This window comes from Oncorhynchus keta, chromosome 1 (assembly GCF_023373465.1).
Source record: "Oncorhynchus keta strain PuntledgeMale-10-30-2019 chromosome 1, Oket_V2, whole genome shotgun sequence".
NCBI lineage: Eukaryota > Metazoa > Chordata > Actinopteri > Salmoniformes > Salmonidae > Oncorhynchus > Oncorhynchus keta.
Window position 1 is genome coordinate 26,722,702 of NC_068421.1, and position 26,067 is coordinate 26,748,768.

Below are 26,067 nucleotides of genomic sequence, written 5' to 3' on the forward strand. Positions count from 1 at the left end.
ATTAAAAGTTTTAACTCAATATACTCCAATGTGTGCCGTTGCTTTATGACCAAGCCCTGACATCCTCCACAGCACTTCTGGTCAAATGCTATTCTTATTCTAGTGAAGCAGCCGCTGTCCCTCAACAATCAATTACCTCCACTGTCGGTAGTGTAGATCTCTTGTACAAAGCAAGTCCCTGAAATAATTATATGTTTTCTTGTTGGCTGTTGTGTGTATTTCCACTGAATATGTTGTAACAAAAGCATCTCTGTGGAAAAAGTAGAGTACATATCCTCTTTTGAACACTGAGAATCAGAGCTTTGTACAGAAGGATGTTAGGCAACTGGAGTAAATGTTCGTTTGTCCCTCCCAGTCATTGTTCACTTCTGAATCAGCCACGGTGTGTGTGTGTGCGTGCGTGCGTGAGTGCGTGCGTGCGTGTGGTTACACAGTACCTGGAATTATGTTAGCAGGCAGAACCCGTCACCCCTACCTGTCGCTGTCTATGCTCACACACATGCATCTATTTATACTTATATCCTTTAATTAGGCCGCAGCCAAGCGAGTGATACATGCCATCAATCTTAATCAATAAATTAGTCAACTAAACAAGCCATGCACTGACACTCATTCACTCTCCATTCCCACACTGTGCTAATTACACTTAAACATGGCATTGCAGATTCAAATTGAATGTTTAAATAGAACATCTTAATGAAACATCATACCGTAAAGTTCATCAATTCATGTAGTTGTGTACTGTTTCATGTTATAGGTGTGTATGCATACAGTGAGCATAATGTTTATTAAAATGTCAGCATTTGCATTATTCATATTCATAACCATGTTTAGATCAGATTGTTTCAGTCATTTTCACATTAGGGTAGTTTGCAGAAGCGAACTCTTTACAACTGTAGAACTTGTAGAGTAGAAATTATGAAACACACTATACATACAACAGTATGTGGACACCCCTTCAAATTAGTAGATTTGGCTATTTCAGACACACAGGTGTATAGAATCGAGCACAAAGCCATGCAATCTCCATAGACAAACATTGACAATAGAATAGCCTTACTGAAGAGCTCAGTGACTTTCAACGTGGCACCTTCATAGGATGCCACCTTTCCAACAAGTCAGTTCGCCTTTCCAACAAGTCAGTTCGTTTTGCCCTGCCAGAGCTTCCTGTAAGTACTGTTATAGTGAAGTGGAAACCTCTAGGAGCAACAACAGCTCAGCCGTGAAGTGGTAGACCACACAAACTTGCAGATAAATCACGCGTAACCATCTGGCAGTTCGATGAATGAGTCTGGATTTGGCAGATGCCTGGAGAACGCTACCTGCCCCAGTGCCAACTGTAAAGTTTAGTGGAGGAGGAATAATGGGCTAGGACGGTTTTTCATAGTTCCGGCTAGACCCCTTAGTTCCAATAAAGGGAAATCTTAATGCTACAGCATACAGTGACATTCTAGAAGATTCTGTGCTTCCAACTTTGTGGCAACAGTTTGGGGTAAGCCCTTTCCTATTTTAGCATGACAATGCCCCTGTGCACAAAGTGAGGTCCATACAGAAATGGTTTGTCGAGATCGGTGTGGAAGAACTTGACCAGCCTGCACAGAGCTCTGACCTCAACCCGATTGAACACCTTTGGCATGAATTGGAGCGCCGACTGCAAGCCAGACCTAATTGCCCAACATCAGTGCCCAAACTCACTAATTCCCTTGTGGCTGAATGGAATCAAGTCCTCAAAGCAATATTCCAACATCTAGTGGAAAGCCTGCCAAGAAGAGTGGAGGCTGTTACAGCAGCAAAGGGGGGACCAACAAGGGGGGTATAACTTCTTCATGATCCTGTGGATAGTGGAGAGAAATTTCTGGTTTCTAAGAATAAAACATTTCCATTAAAGCTTGAATAATGCTGCTGACCTTTAGCTGGGATCACTTCAAATAATGGGAAAAGAATGGTTCATGCTAATAAATTAGGTCCTGTTCTTGAAAATGCTTATCAATTTGTCAAATCAATGTTAACATCCAAAGGCTGTTACTGATATCTTAACGTGTGTGGAGTTAAGCTACTCTCTGAAAAAAAGACCCCTTCAATCAGGAACACTAAATACAGTACATCACTCACCACATCACATCTAATGGAGATGAAATACACTGCCCAGTTTCAATTGAGGCCAAAATGGGTAGTAAAATATTTTAGAAATCTCAAAAGTTCTGGATCTAGAGGCTGAGTTGAATAGAGGGTTTTGAAGCAAATACAAACACAAAATCTAGAGCAGATTGGATGGTAACCACCTTTATGGCTTGAACCACATTAGAAGTTCTTGACAATAGGAATATCAGGTAAAAGACAATACAGGCCATTTCACATTGATATCTTTTTATTAAGACAAGTACTCTTCAGAATATCTTTTGTAAAAATGTTTTATGAACCAATACAAAATATGTATGGGAACATGAGGAAACCTTTCTTTACTACACAGAAATGTTGCCCAGGTACAGAGAGACTAAAGATTTGACCTCAAAACAACTAACTGGAGCAATGAACAACCAAACGTTCTAGGCATCAAACATGTTCTCCATCCAAACAGCCAAGAAATGTTGGGGGTTAATCAGAAAACTTAACCACTGCAATTATACCACCTGTTTTTTTGAAAACATCTGAAAATGTGACTGACATGCATCATATTCAGGATCCTAATACACCATTAGAAAGTAAATAGATGCTATTTAAGTCTCTACACAATCCGTATCGCGGAAGTTCAGCTGTACAACGTGATTCAAATTTAAAGGCAACGTTCCTGCGTTAGAGAAGACCGCATTCACGGTAAACACTGTATATGTCAGCTCAAACGGAAATGACCTTAAAATGTCTAGCGCACAATCTGTAACGCGATCAGCGATACAGATTCAATAGAGCCTTTAGTCTCCATTTGTTTGTGTGATTACTTGTTCTTTATGTCTGGGGAAAAAACAGATGATACGTTTTACTGTGGATATAAGGATTTATCAATAACCACCCTTGTATTTTGCTGGACACTGACTGTACAAGTGATATGGTCTGATTAACAAATCTAGTTCTTTCTTTGTGAACTAGGTCTATACAAAATAATATGTAACATTTAACAGTGCACCATATATTAAGAACACAAACATATACAACTGAGAAAAAATATATATATTTTGATTTGATAACTTTCTGAAATGTGTAGTATTCTTGGGGGGCTTTCACTTTGCATTTCACCTGAGATGCAAAACACAAGATTCAACATGAACCTGAGAAAGTGGAAACACATGGACTACATGTCAAATAGCACTCAGTGGCCAGTTTAATAGGTACACTCATCTAGTACTGGGTCGAACCCCCTTTGCCTCCAGAACAGCCTGAATTCTTCAGGGCATGGAAACATTGCTCAATTGCTATCAAGGGCCATAATTTGAGCCAGGAAAACATTCTCCACACCATCACACCACTGCCACCAGCATGTACCGTTGACGCCAGGCAGGATGGGGCCGTGGACTCATGCTGCTTACACCTAATCCTGACTCTGCCATCAGCATGACGCAACAGAAACCGGGATTCGTCAAACCAGGCAATGTTTTTCCACTCCTCAATTGTCCAGTGTTGGTGATCGCTTGCCCACTGGAGCAACTTCTTCTTTTAAGCTGATAGGAATGGAACCCAGTGTGGTCATCTGCTGCAATAGCCCATCCGTGACAAGTACCGACGTGTTGTGCATCCCGATATGCCGTTCTGCAAACCACTGTTGTACTGCGCCGTTACTTGCCTGTTTGTGGCCTTGCTCACGATTCTTGCCATTCTCCTTCAACAAGTGGTTTTCGCCAACAGGACTGCCGCTGACTTTATGTTTTTTGTTTGTCGCACCATTCTCCTTAAACCCTAGACACTGTCGTGCTTAAAAAAAAACCAGGAAGCTGGCCGTTTCTGAGAAACTGGAATGGCGTCTGGTACCGACGATCATACCACGCTCAAAGTTGCTTAGGTCACTTGCTTTTCCCACTCTAACGTTCAATTGAGCAGTAACTGAATGCCTCAATGTCTGTCTGCCAACTGTATATACTGTAGCAAGCCACGGTCATGTGACTCTGTCTGTAGGAGCAAACCATTTTCAAGAATGGGATGGTGTACATAATAAACCTTCCACTGAGTGTATACTGAAAACAAAAACAACACTTAATTTGAATCCCTACAGCGATCATTTCAATTGTATCCAGAATAAAACATTGAAGATCAACAAAACAAAAGCAAGTTCAGAACTAATCAATACACTTTGAGATTAATATTGATTTGCAAATTTTAATTTGTTATACTGTTATCGGTTATGTTCTGCATCACCCTCAAGCAATTCAATGAAATAAACATCAGATTTCCAGTGCCGTTTTGCTTGTTTTACCTTTCCCAAAGTGTGGCAAGCCTTAGCCACAATTGCAGCACATAACCTTATAAATACAACTAAAATCGATTTAGCAAATAAATTAAATACACTTTGCCTACCTTGTAAATTCTTATTGGACAGAAATAGATTGTCCATAAATAAAATCATTAATACTACTTAGCTTGTTTGTTATAAGGAGCTGTTTTTTAAATAGAAGCAGCCATATCATTCAGTTATGATTCCAATTATTTATCCAACCTGAAAATAACTTCAACTTGTTATTCCAGTTCTTAGTAGTGTGATTTATGAGTTACATGTGAGTAGAGAGTAAGACCACCACTACTAGTGTAAGGTACAGAGAGATTCATATACTAAGATATAGTATGACACTGTTGACATCGTACTGTTATACCCTTTAAATAAAGGAAGGCACTGCATTTAGTCCTTCATTCTTTTTTTCTTCATTATTATGATATATTCCAAAGCAAAGTTTAATCATATTGCTTTAAGGCAGTGGCTGTCCTTTTAATTCATGTATTTGGAGTTGTTTTGTCTATCACACTGTTATATCCAATACATCCATTGACTAATGCACCATGGAAAGACAAAAGCAGGAACTTCAATATGCATTACAGGGATTCCACAGCAATCTGTACATTTACTTCAAAAGCTGAAACATGGCAGAAATGGAAACCGTGCTAGTCATTCCCCATTCAAAACTTATAGGGGATCTTCAATAACTTATTATTCACAGACACGATTAGGAATGCTCATTGAGCAATGACCATTAGTTGTGTGTTACTTTTTCTAATTTGAAAACAAAACATTTTAACAAAACAATAAGTCATGCAAAAATTATATTCAAAGTGTATCATAATATCCGTAAGATATACAATGGTAGTCAAAATAATACATACAGAATTCCTTGTGTACTGGCTACTGTTTGAAAAATTAAAATGTTTTAAACATCATTACAATTAAAACGTCTTCAATCTAAAGTATAAGTAACATATTTTAACATATATTCCTCTCAATAGCAACCCGAGTCAACAGATTAGATAAAGTCGTGTTTGAAGGTCCTTGTAAGGTTACTAAATATATATTCAATATATTAAAGTCAGTATATTATTCAAGAACAAAATCAAACTGGTTTTCTCTGTAGAAGATAATTATTTGAACTGGATTTGACCCTTTGCTGAAAACACTGGGTAATATATGCACTGTATTTGAACACGTACAAGCATTACTATTACATTGGTCCTTCACTGACCATTGAGGGTATGAGTATGAGGACCCAGAGTAAACCATTTTTGTAGCGACCTTAGCCCAACACCTAGTGACCTCATCAAGGGGATCGGACCTCTTGGTATAACAGTTAAGGTGTTGGCTTAACAGTTGCTGGACCAGGGTAGTCCCCTGGTTGGGACTACCCCCCGAATTCACTATAATATCATGATGTTGAAACAACACAACAGCCTGTTGCCCCGACCAACATCTGACAGACAAACCAACAACGCGTATGACCATGGCAGCAACTCCAGTCAGTCTTTTAGCCACAGAACAAACATAAAAGGGATGTTTCAGTATGTCTGATAGAGCAGGAGAGGTCATATTTATGCATGAGTTAAGAGGGACAGTATAGTTTGATATTGATGAGAGCTGTTTACAATAGATTTTAGATAGTCTGGAAATGACTCATATGTGTTGTTGGCTGCTTCTACAGTACACAGCAGAGAGAGTGCTTCTAAAAGCCTGGTACACAAGCTAAAATAGAGCTGCAGGACAACGAGAGAAGAAGCGCTGTGTCATTCAATCTCCTCTGAAAGCTAACTGCAGCAAAAAGGATCTGGTGGAGTCGACAGGCTTGAGGGGAAAAATGAAAACAACAATTACGAAAGAAATAGAACAAGGCACAAAATTGTCTGTAAAATAATTGAACTGTACAGAATGGGCCCCAGCAGTCCAGGAGAGGTTGGATGGACAAATCCACGACAAAGCAATGAAGCCTCCAACTACTCATCCACTCTAATCTTCCTCTCCTCTAGAGTTCTCATCATTCTTCTCATCTTCTCTTCTCCTTTCCCCACCTCTCATCTTTCCTTCTCAGCTGCACCAGTTCGACATCCCTCGTTACCCCCTCCACCTCCCCCCATACGCTCTGGCCCACTCAGAGTTAGATATAGTGCTCTTACAGGACGCCCCCCCCCCTCCCCCCAGCACCCCCCTGGCCTCTCATCATTAGATGTAGTACTCCTTCTTCTCTTCCGTGTTGTTGTGTCCCCCCTCTGCATTAATGATGGCCGTGTCTGCATCTGCTGCGTCGTCTGCCCCTTTGGCTTCATGTGTGAAGTAGGTGCCTGCAACGAATAAACAAATTCATGAACACCCCTGTTGGACTCAAATTAATGGTAATGAATCTCTACAACTAGTCCACTTCTAGGTCTACGAATGATCAATGATAGTGTACACCAGTTCATCTCAAGCCAGTGGAAGCATTGTAATAGCCAGGGAACCCAGGTGAGCCGTTATACCTTTGTGTCTGGCGAAGTAGCGCCCCAGGACGATGAGTGCACAGAGGATAGCGAACATCACCACGGCAACCACACCTCCGATGACAGCGTGGTCTATCTTCTGTGGCGCCCCCTCATCAGCTCTGGAGTCTGGAAACAAGCCAAACACAGCCTCTTAAAACAATGATCCCCAGACCCCTTCTTTGAGCCAATCACAACTACAGTTAAAGTCAGAAGTTTACATACACTTAGGTTGGAGTCATTAAAACTCCTATTTCAACCACTCCACAAATTTCTTGTTAATATGGCTGCAGGGGCAGTATTGAGTAGCTTGGATGAAAGGTGCCCAGAGGTGCCCAGAGTCAACGGCCTGCTCCTCTGTCCCAGTTGCTAATATATGCATATTATTATTAGTATTGGATAGAAAACACTCTGAAGTTTCTAAAACGGTTTGAATGATGCCTGTGAGTATAATAGAACTCATATGGAAGAAGTCCAAACAGGAAGTGGAAAATCTGAGGCTGGTCGATTTTCAACCCATCCCCTATTGAATACACAGTGGGATATGGATAAAGTTGCACTTCCTAGGGCTTCAACTAGATGTCAACCGTCTTTAGAAACTTGAATGAGGCTTCTGTGTTGTGGAGCCGGATGGGAGCTCTTTGAGTCAATGGTCTGGCAGAGAGCCAGGTCCTGGTCACGCGCATTTCACCTGATAGCGTCCCATGGCTTCTCTACAGACATAGGGAATTCTCCAGTTTGAACGTAATTGAAGATATATGATAACAACATCCTAAAGATTGATTCTATACTTAGTTTGACAAGTTTCTTCGACCTGTAATATAACTTTGAGGTTTTCGTCTGACGTTCAGATGGACCTGCACGAGCATTTGGATTTGTGTACTAAACGCGCTAACAAAAGTAGCTACTTGGACATAAATAATGGACATTACTTTAAATCAAGCATTTATTGTGGAACTAGGATTCCTGGGAGTGCATTCTGATGATTTCTGATTTCTGTTGACTGGCTGGTTCTCCATAGTGACACGACAAAGGAATTTGCCTGTGGCCTGAGATTTACCAGGGGTGTGAGGGCCATAAAAGCCCCCACATCTTCAGACGCCTAGATCTCTCCACCGCTGTTGGGTTGAGAGATAATCTGTAGGGTTGTGGTCTCCTGTAACCTGACCTGATCAAGACAGTCATGACAGTATACTGCGATTTTTTTTATATTAACTGTATCAAACAAAACATACATGTATTGTGTAACATGACGTCTTATGAGTGTCATCTGATGAAGATCATCAAAGGTTAGTGATTCATTTTATCTCTACTTGTGCTTTTTGTGACTCCTCTCTTTGGCTGGAAAAATGGCTGGGTTTTTCTGTGAGTTGGTGGTGACCTAACATAATCGTTTGTGGTGCTTTCGCTGTAAAGCCTATTTGAAATCGGACACTGTGGTGGGATTAACAACAAGATTACCTTTAAAACGGTATAAGATACATGTATGTTTGAGGAATATTAATTATGAGATTTCTGTTGTTTTGAATTTGGTACCCTGCACTGTCACTGACTGTTGTCATATCATCCCGTTAACGGGATTGCAGCCCTAAGAAGTTATAACAAACTATAGTTTTGGCAAGTCGGTTAGGCCATAAACTTTGTGCATGACACAAGTAATTGTTTCCAGACAGATTATTTCACTTATAATTCACTGTATCACAATTCCAGTTGGTCAGAAGTTTACATACACTCAGTTGACTGTGCCTTTAAACAGCTTGGAAAATTCCAGAAAATTACGTCATGGCTTTAGAAGCTTCTGATAGGTTAATTGACATCATTTGAGTCAATTGGAGGTGTACCTGTGGATATATTTCAAAGCCTACCTTCAAACTCAGTGCCTCTTTGCTTGACATCATGGGAAAATCAAAATAAATCAGCCAAGACCTCAGTTAAATAATTGTAGACTTTCACAAATCTGGTTAATCCTTGGGAGCAATTTCCAACTGCCTGAAGATACCATATTCATTTGTACAAACAATAGTAGTATAAACACCATGGGACCACGCAGCAGTCATACCGCTCAGAAAGGAGACGCGTTCTGTCTCCTAGATATGAATGTACTTTGGTGTTAAAAGTGCAAATCAATCCCAGAACAACAGCAAAGAACCTTGCGAAGATGCTGGAGGAAACAGGTACAAAAGTGTCTATATCCACAGTAAAATGAGTCCTATATCGAAATAACCTGAAAGGCTGTTCAGCAAGGAAAATGCCACTGCTCCAAAACCGCCATTAAATAAGCCAGACTACGGTTTGCAACTGCACAATGGGGACAAAGATCATACTTTTTGGAGAAATGTCCTCTGGTCTGATGAAACAAAAATAGAACAGTTTGGCCATAATGACCATCGTTATGTTTGGAGGAAAAAGGGGGATGCTTGCAAGCCGAAGAACACCATCCCAACCGTGAAGTACGGGGGTGGCAGCATCATATTATGGGCTTGCTTTGCTGCAGGAGGAACTGGTGCACTTCACAACATAGATGGCATCATGAGGGAGGGAAATTATTTTGATATATTGAAGCAACTTCTCAAGACATCATTCAGGAAGTTAAAGCTTGGTCGCAAATGGGTCTTCCAAATGGACAATGCCCCCAAGCATACTTCCAAAGTCGTGGCAAAATGGTTTAAGGACAACAAAGTCATGGTAGTGGCCATCACAAAGCCCTGACCTCAATCCTATAGAAAATCTGTGGGCAGAACTGAAAAAGCATGTGCGAGCAAGGGGGCCTACAAACCTGACTCAGTTACACCAGCTCTGTCAGGAGGAATGGGCCAAAATTCACCCAACTTATTGTGGGAAGCTTGTGGAAGGCTACCTGAAATGTTTGACCCAAGTTAACAATCTAAAGGCAATGCTACCAAATACTAATTGAGTGTATGTAAACTTCGGAGCCACTGGGAATGTGATGAAAGAAATAAAAGCTGAAATGAATTATTCTCTCTACTATTATTCTGACATTTCACATTCTTAAAATAAAGTGGTGATCCTAACTGACCTAAGACAGGGAATCTTTACTAGGATTAAATGTCAGGAATTGTGAAAAACTTTTAGTTTAAATGTATTTGGTGAGGTGTATGTAAACTTCCGACTTCAACTGTATTAGAGCAGTGACTCACTTCTGATTAAATCACAGAGCAGGAGACTGGAAGTAGCATAGTAAATAACAGTGTATTCAAAATTACAAATAAGAAATCAGGTAACATATGCTACCAGAAATACAGGGATGTAGCAAGACTATATTTGGCAACTTATACATAGAAGCTACCATAGACGTCCATGGTCAACGACTGACCCATTCAGGGAGGTAGCTGCGACTCAATGAAATTCTATTAGAGCTATTCTGTTACAGAGTGTGTTGTTCAACAATGAAGGACAATGACGCATTGTACAACATGAAGCAGTGGAGTGAAAACAGTGTTTTCAGTTCAAATCAACATTGAAATGTATGATTAACCTCCTCCCACTCAGTCACACCTTCTCTTCCCTTCCTACTATTATTATTATTATTATTATTATATTACTGTGGCTGTATGGGCTGTAGAACAGAATAGCCCACTTCATTTCGGTTTCATTACTTTTCCTGCATACAGGGCACTTCTGGATGATGTTATTCAAACTACCAAATGCAAGTCTAATGTACAGTATATGTATTATTACGTAATGAAGACCCCATGGCCATTCAAACTGATAATGTACTGCCGTGAATGAGGCCTCAATCGTCATCTGTATCTACAGTATGTCATTCATAAGTGATTAGTCATTGTCTGTATGTGGCGATGGACATTCACAACAGGATATCTACAACAGTTGTTCTCTGTGCTTTCAGATAGAATGAAATCTGGAGAACTCTATGAAACTGTATCATATTTCCAAATACCACTTATTCTGGGAGACTAGAGCTTTTCATCTCCAAAAAGTATTTGTGTAAAATGTTCTGAGACTGTTACATAAAAATCATATACTTGACATACCCCACAATTTCAACAGAAACAGTCCAGGGAACTGTAAAATACACTCTGATTTAAGAGGTAATATCAGGAAGTTATAAACCTCAATCATAGGGAGTAGACACAAGCACATAGATAAATCTGGCTGCAATGTGCTGTTCCCTCTCACAGAAATACATTTCACCCACGGGAATCCACTGTTTAGGGAGATTTATATGTCTACTAGCTACAAAAGAACAAGGCAAGGCATTAAATCTCCAAACATTCCACATTTTCGGCACTTGAGGTCTACAGATTAAGTGTGGGGACCTGTATCAGTTGAGACTGATGGAGGGGTGAAGAGGAGAGGTGAAAGAAGGGTGTTACTTTACTGCCTGAAGGAGAGACTCCATTTCCCATCAGTCCCCTCTAATCATGAACTGAAATTGGATGGTTTTGAATAAAGATTATGATTAGGAGAAATTACTTTCTTTCTGAATGTGAATGGGAAAAGCCTAAAATATCTGACACCTACTTAACTTGAATAGAGAGTAAAGACATGCTTCAATGCCATTTCCTCTTCAAAACGGACTTACCTCCACCAAGCAGGGGCAGAGCTCACATACTGTTGACACAGACTAGAGTCTCATCTGCTGCTGCTGTTGGTTGTATCTCAGGCAGGATGAGCAGAGCAGAGCAGAGCTGTTTGTTTCCAGTATCAGGGACGTCTTGTAGCACAGCACAGTACGCTCCCTGAGGAGAGGGAAGGGCCCGTGCTCCATGCTAATCGACATCAACCCGCTAAATGGACTGAGCCGAGGAGCCCTGTCACATCCCCTCACTTGCCCCAGCCCGCCCCACCTCACCCTCACCTTGCTCCCCACCGCCTTCCATTTAACACCTGAACCAGCCAAACGTCTGCGAGCATAACCAGCCTGCCACAGCGCACAGAGGGAAAAATGGAGTAGGTTTCTTTCACACCAAGAAGTGGGCCCGTCCATATCATTGAACGCATCTAAAAGGTATTACAAAGTATCAGCAGGGGGATTGTAAAATCTATAACCCGTCACTAACGTCTAATGGCTAGATGAATGACAGATCTGTATTGGAACCGTCCCATGCTGTTGCCCTGTCTGGAGTCATTCAATGGTTCTGCCTTTTAGTTCAGAACCACATTAGAGGTCCTTTATGGCATTGCACACAAACTAAACAGAATTTTGATTATGTTTAAAATGTGGAAGTGCTCTAACAGTCGGCCATTACCTCCCACATAGTCCTGCTGTTGGCTGGGAAGCTGTGACATGCCCACACCTTGGTCCTGACAGGATGTGGCTGGGGAGTTGTGACATGCCCACACCTCGGTCCTGCCAGGACGTAGCTGGGGGAGCTGTGACATGCCCACACCTCAGTCCTGACGGGATGTGGCTGAGGGAGCTGTGACATGCCCACACCTCAGTCCTGGCAGGATGAGCACAGCCAGGTGGATTTATGGGGGAATAAAAAGGATTTGTGGCCGATGCCCACATTGTTCGGCCCAGCACTGAAATGTGCTCTGCTGGAGTGAAGGGGCTACATGCTTTATGGTTCCCTCGCTCTCTGTGTCTGTTCTGGAATGACAAATTATACATAGCCAGGTCACTAACTAGCAGCCTCGAACTGATTGACTGGCTGACTTAGTGACTGATTGACTGACTGACTGACTAACTGACTGGCTGACTGGCTTCGTGACCGACTGACTGAGTGGCTTAGTGACTTACTGAATGAGTAACTGACTGACTGACTGACTAACTGACTGGCTGACTAGCTTAGTGACTGACTGAATGAGTGACTGACTGACTGCTTGGCTAACTTATTGACTGACTACCTGAATGACTGACTTAGTGACTGACTGAATGACTGCCTGACTAACATATTGACTGACTTAGTAACTGACTGATTGACTGACGTATTGACTGAATGACTGACTTAGTAACTGACTGAATGACTGACTTAGTAACTGACTGAATGCCTGACTTAGTAACTGACTGACTGACGGATTGACTGACTTAGTTACTGACTGATTGACTGACTTAATAACTGACTGATTGACTACCTGACTAACGTATTGACTGACTTAGTAACAGGACTGATTGACTTAGTAACTGACTGACTGACTGACTTAGTAACTGACTGATTGACTAACTTAGTAACTGACTGATTGACTACCTGACTAACGTATTGACTGACTTAGTAACGGGACTGATTGACTTAGTAACTGACTGACTGACTGACTTAGTAACTGACTGATTGACTGACTGAGGTATTGGCTGATTGACGTATTGACTGACTTAGTAACTGACTGATTGACTGAAGTATTGACTGACTTAGTAACTGACTGACTGACGGATTGACTGACTTAGTAACTGACTGCTTGACTGACTTAGTAACTGACTGAATGACTGACTTAGTAACTGACTGCTTGACTGACTTAGTAACTGACTGAATGACTGACTTAGTAACTGACTGAATGACTGACTTAGTAACTGACTACTTGACTGACTTAGTAACTGACTGAATGACTGACTTAGTAACTGACTGAATGACTGACTTAGTAACTGACTGCTTGACTGACTTAGTAACTGACTGATTGACTGAAGTATTGACTGACTTAGTAACTGACTGACTGATGGATTGACTGACTTAGTAACTGACTGAATGACTGACTTAGTAACTGACTGAATGCCTGACTTAGTAACTGACTGACTGACGGATTGACTGATTTAGTAACTGACTGAATGACTGACTGAGGTATTGACTGATTGACTGACTTAGTAACTGACTGAATAACTGCCTGACTGAGGTTTTGACTGATTGACTGATTTAGAAACTGGGGATCAGTTGTGTGTATCTGTCCCCTGGCTGATTACATGGAATATTGATTTCATTAGTCATACTGGAACTCACTTGTATGCACACTGTGGATTTACAGATGTAATTACACACATTTAATTGCAATGATGACTCTTGTGAATTGCTGGAAAAAGCTCATAACATATTAGGCAAGGGGCCAAATTCAATCTCACCCTCCATTGCAATATGTTTGTGGAGTATGTGGCCTGCTCTCACACACTCCCGAAGAAGACTGGAAGCATCTACTTTGTAGCAGAGTCTACTTAGTAGTAGCTGAGTCGACTTGGTAGTAGCAGAGTGTACTTAGTAGTAGCAGAGTCGATTTGGTAGTAGCATAGGCTACTTGGTAGTAGCAGTGTGTACTTATTAGTAGAAGAGTCTATTTGGTAGTAGCAAAAGCTTTTTAAGCCTGTTGGTTTTGTGAAAAAGAGCTACAGATGTAGAATCTTAATTTTATCACCCAGTGATTAAAAATGGTTTCTGAAGTTTGTAATTTCCACTTTGAAATTTCAGACTTGATTTATCAACCTACAAAAAAGTCCATTAAATATAATGCACATAATAATTAACAGTTCCTGTTGCTGCAGGATTATTTTCCTGCTGTAGCAAACTGGCTAAAATTAAGATCCTACATCTGTACAGGATAAATATGGCAATTCAGGTTGGACTGAATTCAAATGAGCCTTAGATTGCCTAGTTAAATAAAGGTAAAATAAAACAAATCCAAAAAGATTTGAAAGAGTCTTTGTTGAGGTCAGTTCAGAGTGCAGGCATCACTTAGGGGTGTGAGGTCAATCCTTTATGTGTTCTTTGGAAGGAACATTTAAAAAAAAGAAAAGTTCTAATTTATGTTTTCATTTAAAAAAACCCATCTTATTCTAGACAGGGTCATCTAAAAATCTCCAACTGCACTGCTGACAAATATGAGCATTGTCCTCAATACAACTGCAATGCCTCAACCTTCTTCAGCACAATAGAGATTCCGAGACAGACTTGCTTTGTCAATTCTGAACAAAGCAGTGAAAATTTGCAGACTCAACCGTGACATTTTATGGAGGTGCGAAAATACAGGTGAACTATTATTGGCAACACATCAAATCTGTGAATGGAGAGTTGACTGAACTCTGTACCTTGGGATGTTAGCAAACATGTAGTTGGGAAAACTTTGGATTGACAAAACAAGCTTCTTGACTACACAAAAAAGAACATTGTGAATGCTGCCTGCTTCCTAGTTTTTTTAAAGCTGTTTTTCTGGAGGTCATTGCTAAGAAAAGTGATTGACAAGCTAATGGAAAAGATATTCCAGTGCTCTGCTCTGCTTTCACATTAGCTACTGCATCACAACATAACCAACTCTAACCTCCTCAGAAAAAATATTCAAGGAACGGAGTTCCCTGAACTCCCAATGCCAAATATTGTTACCCTTTTCAGGGTCAGCAGGTAGACAAACTAACAAACCACTTCTGGTTAGACATTCTACTGCGGCGCATGTCAACCTAAGAATGTTGAAAGGGTTCATCATGGGTTTTGAGGAATATTGAATCTGTGCCTGTTTTCCTTTTTTTTTAACCTCGAATTTTCCTAAATATGCTCTTCTAACATCACAACGTCAGTTCCTCAAGAGCTGAGAAAAGTTCAAGTTTTAAAGTTATGTATCCACATTTCAAGTTAAAATCAGGCCCTATGAGAAAACTATCTTCATTTAGTATGATACTCTTTGAACATCCCCATCCTGGCACAGTAAAACCCATATACCCCTGGGGACCAATTATAATGGACTATTGTACAGACTAGAATGGAGCCAGTGGCTAATTTTCTCCACGTATAAATATCATTTATTTTTTGTTGATAAATCAAGGAAGCAAAGCACACCCATTACAAAAGGAACCAATCTGCTAATCTGAGCCCAAACTCATTTGCATATTAAATAAGTATTTAATGTTGAGCCTCAAAGGCTAATGATATACAAGTGTTAGGTGTTTGCATTAAATGTTTAACAAATGCTATAATGTTTGATGAACAATGAATGAATACACGTTTGTGCATTCTGATTCAGGCCTGGCTCTAACACTATTGACTCAGACAGTTAGTGTGCGTTAATTCATTGTTAATTACTATGCAGTGAAACCGACCTATTGCCTCTACCTTTCACCTCTTTCATATATAGTATATTTCATAATACACTAGTATGACTTTATTTCAGTTCTAAATGCATACATTATCATAAGGTGCCATCTAATTTCCAAGGTGCTCAACCAAGTGGGTGTATGTATTTGGAGGAGTCACTCAGTCAAAGCCGTGAACAGCTGAATCATTCACGTCTTTTTGCTTCTGTCTCAGCACCAGGAGAATCAGCATAATAAAGTCACATGTCTGTCTGTCTGTCTGTCTGTCTGTCTGTCTGTCTGTCTGTCTGTCTGTCTGTCTGTCTGTCTGTCTGTCTGTCTGTCCGTCCGTCCGTCCGTCCGTCCGTCCGTCCGTCCGTCCGTCCGTCCGTCCGAGCCATCTTTGGCAGTGCTTCAACAGCACAACTAGGAGTGCCAAAGTTAGGCAACTGTACCGTTTCAACATCAGAACGTGGAAGACTTCTCAGTTCCACTGTAGCCCATTAACTCACTGACATTAACTAGCCCATTAACTCACTGACATTAACTAGCCCATTAACTCACTGACTATCAACACTATTTAGTGACACCATTTAGCCTCACCTTGGTGTGGTTGGTAACACTTTACATGGCTATATTATCTAACAGATAGGACTTAGCTCATAAGATACTGTTAACAATTATTTTCTCAAACTAGCATGTATTACTGTTTATAATCCTGTTACACATTGTTGTGACAGTAAAGACAGTTTGATATTTTGTAGAACATTTGCTAATGTTTGTTGTGCTGACGATTACATGCACAGCTTGAAGACACCGCCCACATACTTTTAGAAGATGAAGAAGCCAAACCACTCCATAAGACAGCAATGAAACATATGAGAACACATGAATAAAAACAGCGAAAATATCAATGTGCACTTACAGTAAGACAGCATACTTTCTCTAGTTTCACTCCAATACATTTCAGCTTTAGTCATTGACAAACAAATTGCCTCACAAAACAAAGCAGGGGAGAGAAAAGTTGAGGTCAAGAGTTCCATTCATTCCTTATTCTTAGTGCCAGCTAAACTCAGATTGACTCATTTATTGTTTATGAAAGGTCCTTCCCTGGAGTAGGATCAGTTTAGCTGGTTGATAGTGGATACGCTGTGGTGGGCTAGCATCCTTGCAGCGTACAAACACAGGCTTGACAAAGTTCTGTGTGGTAGCAGGCAGCATGACCGGTGGCCTATCTTTGGCTCTGTATACATGATATCCTTTGAGACAATATATAGCCTGCAGATGAACGTGGAACTGTGGGAACCCTGCATGGAGAGGACTTGGTGCTCCTCCAGCCACTGAGCCTGTACACCTGGACCAGTTGTTAAACCATGGGGCTCTGGCGATCTCATTCAATTGAACAGGATTCTCAACATTTACCCTATTTCTTCTTATAGTTCATTTATTCAACATGCACACCAGAATGTACAGAAGCCCTGTCAAGTGGTTTGAGTTTTCCATAGAGATCATTGTGAATGGTGAGAAGTGTTTCTGTGCAGATTCTTCTATACTCTCTACTTTCTTCAGCCAAGGCGAGGTAAGGAAGGTGTTAGCAGGAGATTACCCGGGATATGATGTCCCTCCCTGGGATCATCTCTGAATGTTTGACGAGCGAGGGCTTCACCTCCGCAGACTGCCTTTATAAACCCTGAGCTGTAGAATCAGAACGACTACTACCCTCTCAACAATAGAAACCAGCCTGCCAGCACAATACCAGAAACCACTCTGTTTAATAATGCTGGCTGAAATCTATTCACGCCAGCCCCTCATATAAGCCATGGTGCCTGGAGCATTGCATTAGGTTAGCAAACCAATCAGAGAGGCAGCACTTATGAATTAGGATGGGCACTGTACTTGTTTGTATGCCATTTTATAATAGTAAAAATTATTTTAAAATAACTTCCCCATACATTTGTGAAGTGGAAGACGGTTTGGGAACCCCTGTTCTCTCGGCCTCTCTCGACAGCTGATTTAAAAGCTACTTTCAATGCACTTTACAATAACCTTTGGTTAAGTAACTATTGGTGTATGTATAGTTGACAGTACAGCATTGAAAATAGGTTTTATAAAACCCATGACAACGCTTTCATAGACTGATAGTGACTAATTTCTCGCCGAACTCTAAAGGGACTTAAAGCCCCTTAGTCCTACATACAGTATTTTATATAGGAACGCTGAAAAGCTTGACAATGTGAACTCTCCAAGCAGCTTCTTTCTTTCTTTCTTTTTCTTTCTTTCTTTTTCTTTCTTTCTTTCTTTCTTTCTTTCTTTCTTTCTTTCTTTCTTTCTTTCTTTCTTTCTTTCTTTCTTTCTTTCTTTCTTTCTTTCTTTCTTTGAGCATTAGATACAAAACGTGGAGGACTGGCCAGCTCTACAACAGAGATGTACAAACGACTCTGTGGTTTCATGCTTTACCATGGCATTTGCTCCTCCTCAACACAAAACCATATTTAGGCCTTGAACCGCTGCTGCTCTTGCCTGTTGCTAGGCTACACCAAGGAAATCGAGAGAAAAAAATAAAACACTTATCAGAGGAGAGAAAAATCTAGCAGGGCATGAAAGCATTACACTGTGGAAATGAAAAGCAACATTCCACATGAACTAGGAGCCACACAAAGAGGAAATGGTGCATAAACAACTTGTTCAGAATGGAACCCCACAAAATGTTTCCCTTCGCTTATAAAAGGGAAGTGGAGAGGCCACATGGAGGGACGGTTGCTTGTGTGGATCAATGGAAAATGGCAGCTTGAGAGCTGTATGTTTACACATTCATTTGGATAACACCATTCACACACATCACAGGAGCGCACTGTGGCACTCAGGGCTGGGAGGAACTAGCTCAAGTTGTCCTCGACGACAGGAATTCCTATGAACGCCAATACAGAGTTATCTAAGTACAATGTAAAGCTATGGTACATTACAAGATATTTAAATCTCTATGGGCCTCAGGTTTACAAGAATATTCTGGTCATGACACTCATTACCCTCTGTTGCGAATGTAAGTATGTGCTTGAACAGAGTAAAAGACCAACAGAAGGTGCGGTTCTGCAGCTTATATAGTAACACAATGTGATGCATTGCATGTCAGGTTAACAAGGCCCCTGAGACATAGTATTCAGAAAAGTAGTGAACAGCAAGAAAGCTCTATTACATCCTACCAGCATGCACTGCAGAAATCATGTCAAACCCCCGTTTTAGTCCTGTCTCTCGGAAATCACTGAGGACTTATGAAAACATCTCCGCTGCCGCATTCATTAAACTGTAAGTGAAGAGTAATTGGTTTACAATGAAAAACACAACACACAATTTTAACAACCACCTGTTTACGAATTGCATTTTCAAAGTAAATTGGCTGACACCCATGGGAGGAGTCATCTGTTGATTCTCTGTAGAGACCATATGAGATAAACAGTCTCCTCAGAGTTTTGTCCTAGTCCAAGGACAATCAAAGAACATTAGATGTACACATGTAGGATCTTTTGAGACAGTTTTCTACAGCAGGAAAACAATCCTGCATCAAGATGAAATGTGAATTATTATACAGGTTCTAATTAATATAAAAAATATATATTTCAGTGGAAATTCCCAACTTCAGAAGCCTTTTTAAACTTCAAATACAGTAAAGGATTAAAATGTCCTGCATTGCAGGAAAGTTCTCCTGCAACAGGGTGATCAAATTAAGATCCTACATCTGTATAAAAGTAGAAATACCGGGACACAGTATAGTAGGATTGTCAGTGATACTGAAGATCCTATATATAAAAGTTCACCCCTCTTTTTTGGAGTAAAATATTCCAAATGGACTATTCAAAAAAACGTAGAAATAGGAGCTAGAGCTTCTTCATGTCCCAGACCACTCATTCACCTTGTAGACCTGATTGTGCAGTTGATGAGACACTCAGGCTCTCTACTCCCTCTACTCAGACACACAAAATGGCCTCCGGAGGTTTCCAGCACCAGCATGAAAGGGACCTGATTACTTCTCTAGTGCCTGAGTGGAAATCAAAGAGCCATACTGTACCACCACCCACCACCACCACCTCCTCTGTGTGACATGCCATGGGACATGTACGTATGGTACATCTCGGTGGGCTGGCTTTGAATGACTCGGGATGACTTCATGTTAGCTCTGGAAGTACATTGTCAGCTATGAACGTGCATTTGCCCCTCCCCTGTGTGTTAGTAGAGAATCACTGCAGGACATATGGAGTACTTCCACAGCGCAGGATTTCATCCAAACGTTTGAGGGAACTCTGCTTGCAAATATTGATAGAAATCAATTACGAGGTCTGCGTTTAGCTGGCAAACAGAGAATATAATTAATGGCAGTTGTCAGTGCTGCAGTTACTCTGCAATATAAATGCCATATTTAGTTATCTCTAAATGTCACCTCCTGATGCTGCCAAGTACATTTGGCCAACATTAGGCTTTAATAGATATGTTAAAAGCTCTAGCCCATCCCAGTACTCCCATTCTATTTCTCTCACTGCCAGTTTATCAGAAATGTATTATCTTCTAAATGGACTTTCTCTCACTGATGAATGCATTTGGCATTCCTAATAAATGGTCTCTGTGTGTCTGTATACAAACAAACCTGAACTATCTAGAATGGAGGAGAGACAGATTTTTGTTTTGTTTTTCAGTTTATTGGAACAACCATATTATACACAAAGAAGTCTTCCCAATAGTCAACACACTTCTTCCACCACAAAAGTGAAAAGAATAAGAACTACATATAGTACCGTAGAAGATCCAACACTAAACCGTATGTAGAGGTGGGCCAGCTGACACTGTAAATAAACTGTCCTTCATCCATATCATAAGTCAAAGAGAAGAAAAAAAAATCGGTCAATGTTTCCAGACCTACAAAGATGGATGTGATTGTGATTTGATGGGGGAGATGTAAAGGGCATTGTAATGTGACTGTGATGTGAGTGTGGGCAGGTTGAGATACGGCTGCATGGCGATGCTGATAAGATAGCAGAGTGCCGAGCGACCGACATGTCTCCTCCATCCTCACAGATCAAACGTGACAGAAAAGGGCTGTGACAGGTGTCACTGAAAGCACAGCGCAGGGTGTCCGCTATGGCATCTATCAGTAGAACGATCTGATTGAGACTGCCCGCCCGCAGTCTCAACCTCTCTCTTTCTCTCTCCCAAACTCTCTCTTTCTCACTGTACTACACTACTGCAAAACACACTCACAAGCATGCACACGTGTACACACAGGCGAGGGTTGAGAATTAACAAAGTGGGGACATACAGTACCTTGGGTGTTGTCTAGGTTCAAGGTGGTGGGTGTGGGGATCGTGGTAGGAGCATCTAGATGGAAAACATACAAAATAAAGAAGAAATGTATAAGAAATAAAGAAAGTGTGAGAAGCCATTAAGGATGGGGTCATGCAAGTATGGAAGTACTGTAGCAGAATTGAGAAAGTATCGAATCTCTCAGTAACTACTGTAGTATTACTATAGAGCGAGATAATGATTTGGGTTCTGCATGGTCTCAATAAGACGATGGCTGTTTTTCCCACAGGAAGGATGTTGCTTTTCCCATATTGCATTCTTCATCTGTAACTTGTGTCAACGCATCATCGATGTCTTTTCTACTGTCTGGTGATAGTGAATGTAATATCAGAGCTTTGACAATGCACAGTGTTTTATATCAGGTAACTCCGATCTTACTTAAACCTCTACTCATTAACAGTAGGCCAAAAGGTTGGAATGAACACATCTAATGTACTATTTTGTATACTCATACTGTAGTTTGAAAAATTAACTTAATGTGCCCCATATTGTTCATAAACATTCAATGGGTAGTTGGGAAGATATAAATGAAAATATTAAGTGATTATTTCCAGTAATTAAGTTAAGCAGTGCATTGAGCAACTCTGGAGCTCTCCCCTGCAGTTCTTCTGCACCCTTGCAACACCAGACTGATAGTGTACTGACAAGGTCTTTCATAACACCAAAAACAAAATAATGAGAATTACAAAATGGAGGCCAATACAGGTATGCAGCGGTGCTAAGAGACTGGAAAGCTTCCCTGCCACTAGGAATATCTTCCTGTTTCTGGTACAGAGAGATAGCGCCGGCCCCTTGCTGGAGACAAGTCACAGCGGGAGAAATTTGTCTGGCTGTCTTCATGCCTTTACTGTCTGTGCCCATCAGAAGCCCACAGTAGGGGACCACACACTTCCAAACTAATGATAAAACATCAAGGGTGGCATAATGTCGCTTCTGGGGGAGGAGGGGGCAGGGGGGAGAGGTGAGGGGATATCAGGAACAGATTCTCCGCAAACAATATTTATAGGGGATTTCTTCTTTCCCTGTGACCGAAGGCGGTCTGATAGCTGAAATGTCAGAGTCTGGGAAATTGGGCATGCAGGCCAGGGATAAGAGGCTGCCACAAAGGCCTGGATGGGATGTGGCACATATAATAGTCTAGCAAACAAGCATTCTCCATGGGCAATTTGCAGGCGGGATTACTCTTGGCTCCACATTATGAGAGCTGAAATATGAATGTATTTGGAGGTGCCATATTTTCAGGGTACATTTCTATTTGTAAGAACATTTGATATGAGAAATTCTAAGCACAAACTGAAACAATGCGGGAGAAATTGTTTAGTTATGCCCTCTTAAACCTGGCAGCCAAAAAACTTTATTTTTCTTCAGTTTCTTAGCAATTCTGAATACATTGTTTTATATGCACATTGTCTTCATAACATAGCAATGGAGATTTCTGACTCAAACAAATATTCCATAAAGTAATACAGCACAACAATGTCCTCAGATGCATTTTTTTAAATACATTAAACTATGTTTTCTCTTGAGTCTGTATGATTTGGTTATTAATTTGCAGCCTGATGTTTCATTAGTTATTCTGTTCTATGGTGCAGAGATGGGTGATGGTTCAGAATCCTTGTGATTCAACACATTTGTTTTCACAACAGCGCTTCATCCAAGTTAGGGTCAACAGAGCCATATTTGAGCATACTTTCTGACTGGGCTTGACGCCCAGATGGCTGCATGGGAATCTTTGACTTCATGGCCGTGTAGGAAATCTCTGGGTCAGAGAGTCAACTGCAGAACAAATCCTTGAGCAAAATACATAATTGTTCTCCTGCCAACAGCCAGTATGTGTGAGTTATACCAGGTCAGCTTTGTACAGTGAACAGAGTTTGGTGGGAGCCTACAGTAGCTGGGAGCCTAGTTGCTTTGGACCAGTTTACTCCCACACAGGATGTCAACCAACCACAGACCAGCACTCACAGTCTACTGAAAACAACCCAGAACCAGCAGAGGAGGCCAACCAGCCGAACTACCTTCTCTCTCACCCTTAGACCAGAATAGAACTGACAACTAAACATGCTTTGTTACTTACTGTATGCTTTTTTACTTACCGTAGGAGAGTACACAGAGTACACACAACATTTCTAGTGTCAGGGATAAAGTGTTTTAGTGCAGCGGTAGGCAGAGGCAAGATGAGAGTAGCAGACTGTATATTCCAACTCTCTGAAAGTAGCACACATATGAATATCTAATATATCTAGAATAGCACAGACCATTGGTACACATACTGTGCTCTCCTGTTGCACTACATTAACTAGGTTCCTGGTCATCTAGCTTTGACATGGTACTGCACACAGTCCTCTGACAGATCCACATTAATGAACATCAGGGACATACTAAGAGATAGCAGCTGTGGATTCCAACACTAGACACTAATGGGCTCCTTCTGGGCCTAATACAAGTAGAAAACAGGATACTGTACACAGAAAAACCCACCCAGCAGTCTCTTCACCTAGAGACCCACCTGCTAAGCTGACACATCTGTGGTTCTCATCATGTTTACCCCTAGACGTAACCATGTTCAGAAACACACACTCATTATGCTAGTGTACAGTAACTAGTATGATTAGTCAGGGAAAACAATCATCTTATGCACCAACAACATGTCTGCATCTAATCCTGTGGAATAACAGAACTGGGAATCTCAAACTTAATTACTCAAAGCGTTATCAACACCTTTTACAAATCTCCAGTGTCTCATTAATGCTCTAACTAAAATAATAGAGACTGCACTGATAACACCAGAGATATGCTGTCTCTAATGTTGAGGTGGTAAAAGACTGAAAAAGACTTGTGGTGGGAAGCTATTTCTGTAAGATGGGATATTTCATTGTGCCAAAGGCATATAAATAGGTAATTCTACTACAAAACATGTACAGCTCACACATGCTAGCACGTTTGTCGCACCGGCAAACACACATTTTCACCATGGTTATTCATTCAAGAGTCTTTTAGTGTACCACAGTTTGTCTAGTTTATCTCTGTTGAGTAGGGAGCAGGTTGTTCCTTCAGAGACATGTAGGAAACTGAAATATGGAGACGTGAGGAGGGCCTATATGAAGAGACACATACTATAGAACCTGATTATGCATAGGAGAGGGGTATATCTCCAAAACAAATGGTCAGCTCACATTCCCAATCAAACCAATGTGCCAAAACACGTATGAAAGTAAAAGACAAAACAACATAAATCAAAAGATGGTGTGTATGGAAAATGTTTCCTGTTCTGGCAGGTTTCATTTCTCACAAGCGCTTTTATGAAGCAAAAACTATTTGGAAATGCAAGATGTGTGTTGTTCAAAGCCAAAAGTAATCATATTCCAAACAAAGGATCCATATGGAAGCAAGACTACAGCCTGCTTCCCAAACCTCAAACCTCTTCCTGTACAGTAACTGTATGACAGTTACATTACAGAGGGAAAGTGAATCATGCCTCTAATGGATGAGAGTGGATGGGGCGCCAATTATAACTCCAGCCATAGGATCAAACCCTGAATAGGCCTGAACTGTTACTCATTACACGTTCCATACTTTTGTTCAGGAGATGATCACTAGAGGACGAAGAGGGACAAACAAATGTCACCATCTGCCTAAGAGCACTTACAGAAATACAATCTCAGAGTGGCATTGCTATAAGTGCCATAGTAACCTAAGTCAGAGACTCATACATAAGCTACAAGTTAGATTGAGGATAGTCTGTGAGGTGTCAGTCAGAATAAATCAGTAAGTCAGAGACATCTGTTACTATGTTACAGTGCGTCAGTGACATCTTTCTGTGACAGATTCACCCAGAGAAGAAGTTTCAATGGAAAATTTAGCAAATTCTAGTGAGAGGCCACGATTGCCTACCCGACACATCCTGAATCAGCAATACAGACCACCTGGCCTGGACTCATCTCCAAATATAGATAGAATCGCAAAACAAACTACAGGCGACAGTAGCCATGACAGTACCTACCGTATACAAAGAGGATATAGTCATCGTAGGCATCTCCCACGGTGTTGGAGGCAACACAGCGGTACGTGCCATTGTACGACTTGTTGAGGTTTTCGATGAAGAGGTCAGAGCCGGTGATCACGGTGTGAGATGGCACATCATCATCCACTCTGAGCCAGCTGATCTGATGGGGCCTGGATGACACAAATACCAGCCACATCAGAAAGTCCCTGTACGATGCCCGTCAATAGACCAAATCTCACTCTAAAGGTCTGAACTCTGATCAGTGTGGGAGAGCCATTGGCAGGTTCCTCCTAATGATGCATTTGACACAAAACACACTAGCAATTGGTAACATATAAATGCTACAATGCATTGGAAAGGTTAGGGGAGTCCTTTGGCTGGCAGAAAAGGGATATAGGAAGCCTGGAAGTGTCATGTAGCTGTCTATGTTGGCATTTGTAAGGACAGAGTGGAGTGCTGTACTGTTAACTAGTATTAAATTATCTGTGTGGATGGATGGATACTCACTGTGGTTTGCCTTTTGCTATGCACGTCAGCTCTAGATTCTCTCCCTCTCTCGTTAAACCTTCAGGGAACGCCTGAACGATCTTCACTTCTGGTTGATCTGAAAGGAGACAGATGGTATTTTCACAATACACATTGTATAGAAACAGTACACACTTTCTAATTCATATTATATTCACAGCTCTAGCAATGTCAAACTATCTCAACCTAACTCATGCTTTCAGTCACTATAAAAAAGCGTTATTGTATGTTCAAACCAGTGAAAGAGCCATTTAACAATTTAACAACCAATGTCATTTGACCTAGGACATCTCACAATCAAATGCCAACC

The 26,067-nt window shown here is 41.0% G+C and overlaps 1 protein-coding gene across 5 annotated transcripts in view; it reads right to left on the minus strand.

The window, feature by feature from the left end:
• Window positions 1-6,603: 6,603 nt before the first annotated feature.
• The window catches only part of LOC118360300 (cell adhesion molecule 1-like), a 166,733-nt gene continuing 147,269 nt past the window's right edge, over window positions 6,604-26,067 (minus strand). For 3 of the 5 annotated variants that reach the window (XM_035739721.2, XM_035739666.2, XM_035739840.2), the window contains 5 exons: window positions 25,740-25,836; window positions 25,230-25,402; window positions 21,188-21,241; window positions 6,916-7,044; window positions 6,614-6,741 (listed from right to left, as the gene is read on the minus strand). In XM_035739721.2, the coding sequence (XP_035595614.1) occupies window positions 6,623-6,741; window positions 6,916-7,044; window positions 21,188-21,241; window positions 25,230-25,402; window positions 25,740-25,836 (572 nt within the window). In that variant the 3' untranslated portion in view covers window positions 6,614-6,622. Of the gene's footprint in view, window positions 6,742-6,915; window positions 7,045-21,187; window positions 21,242-25,229; window positions 25,403-25,739; window positions 25,837-26,067 lie in introns of all 5 variants that reach the window. The other 2 variants (XM_035739617.2, XM_035739783.2) reach the window with 2 other exon arrangements.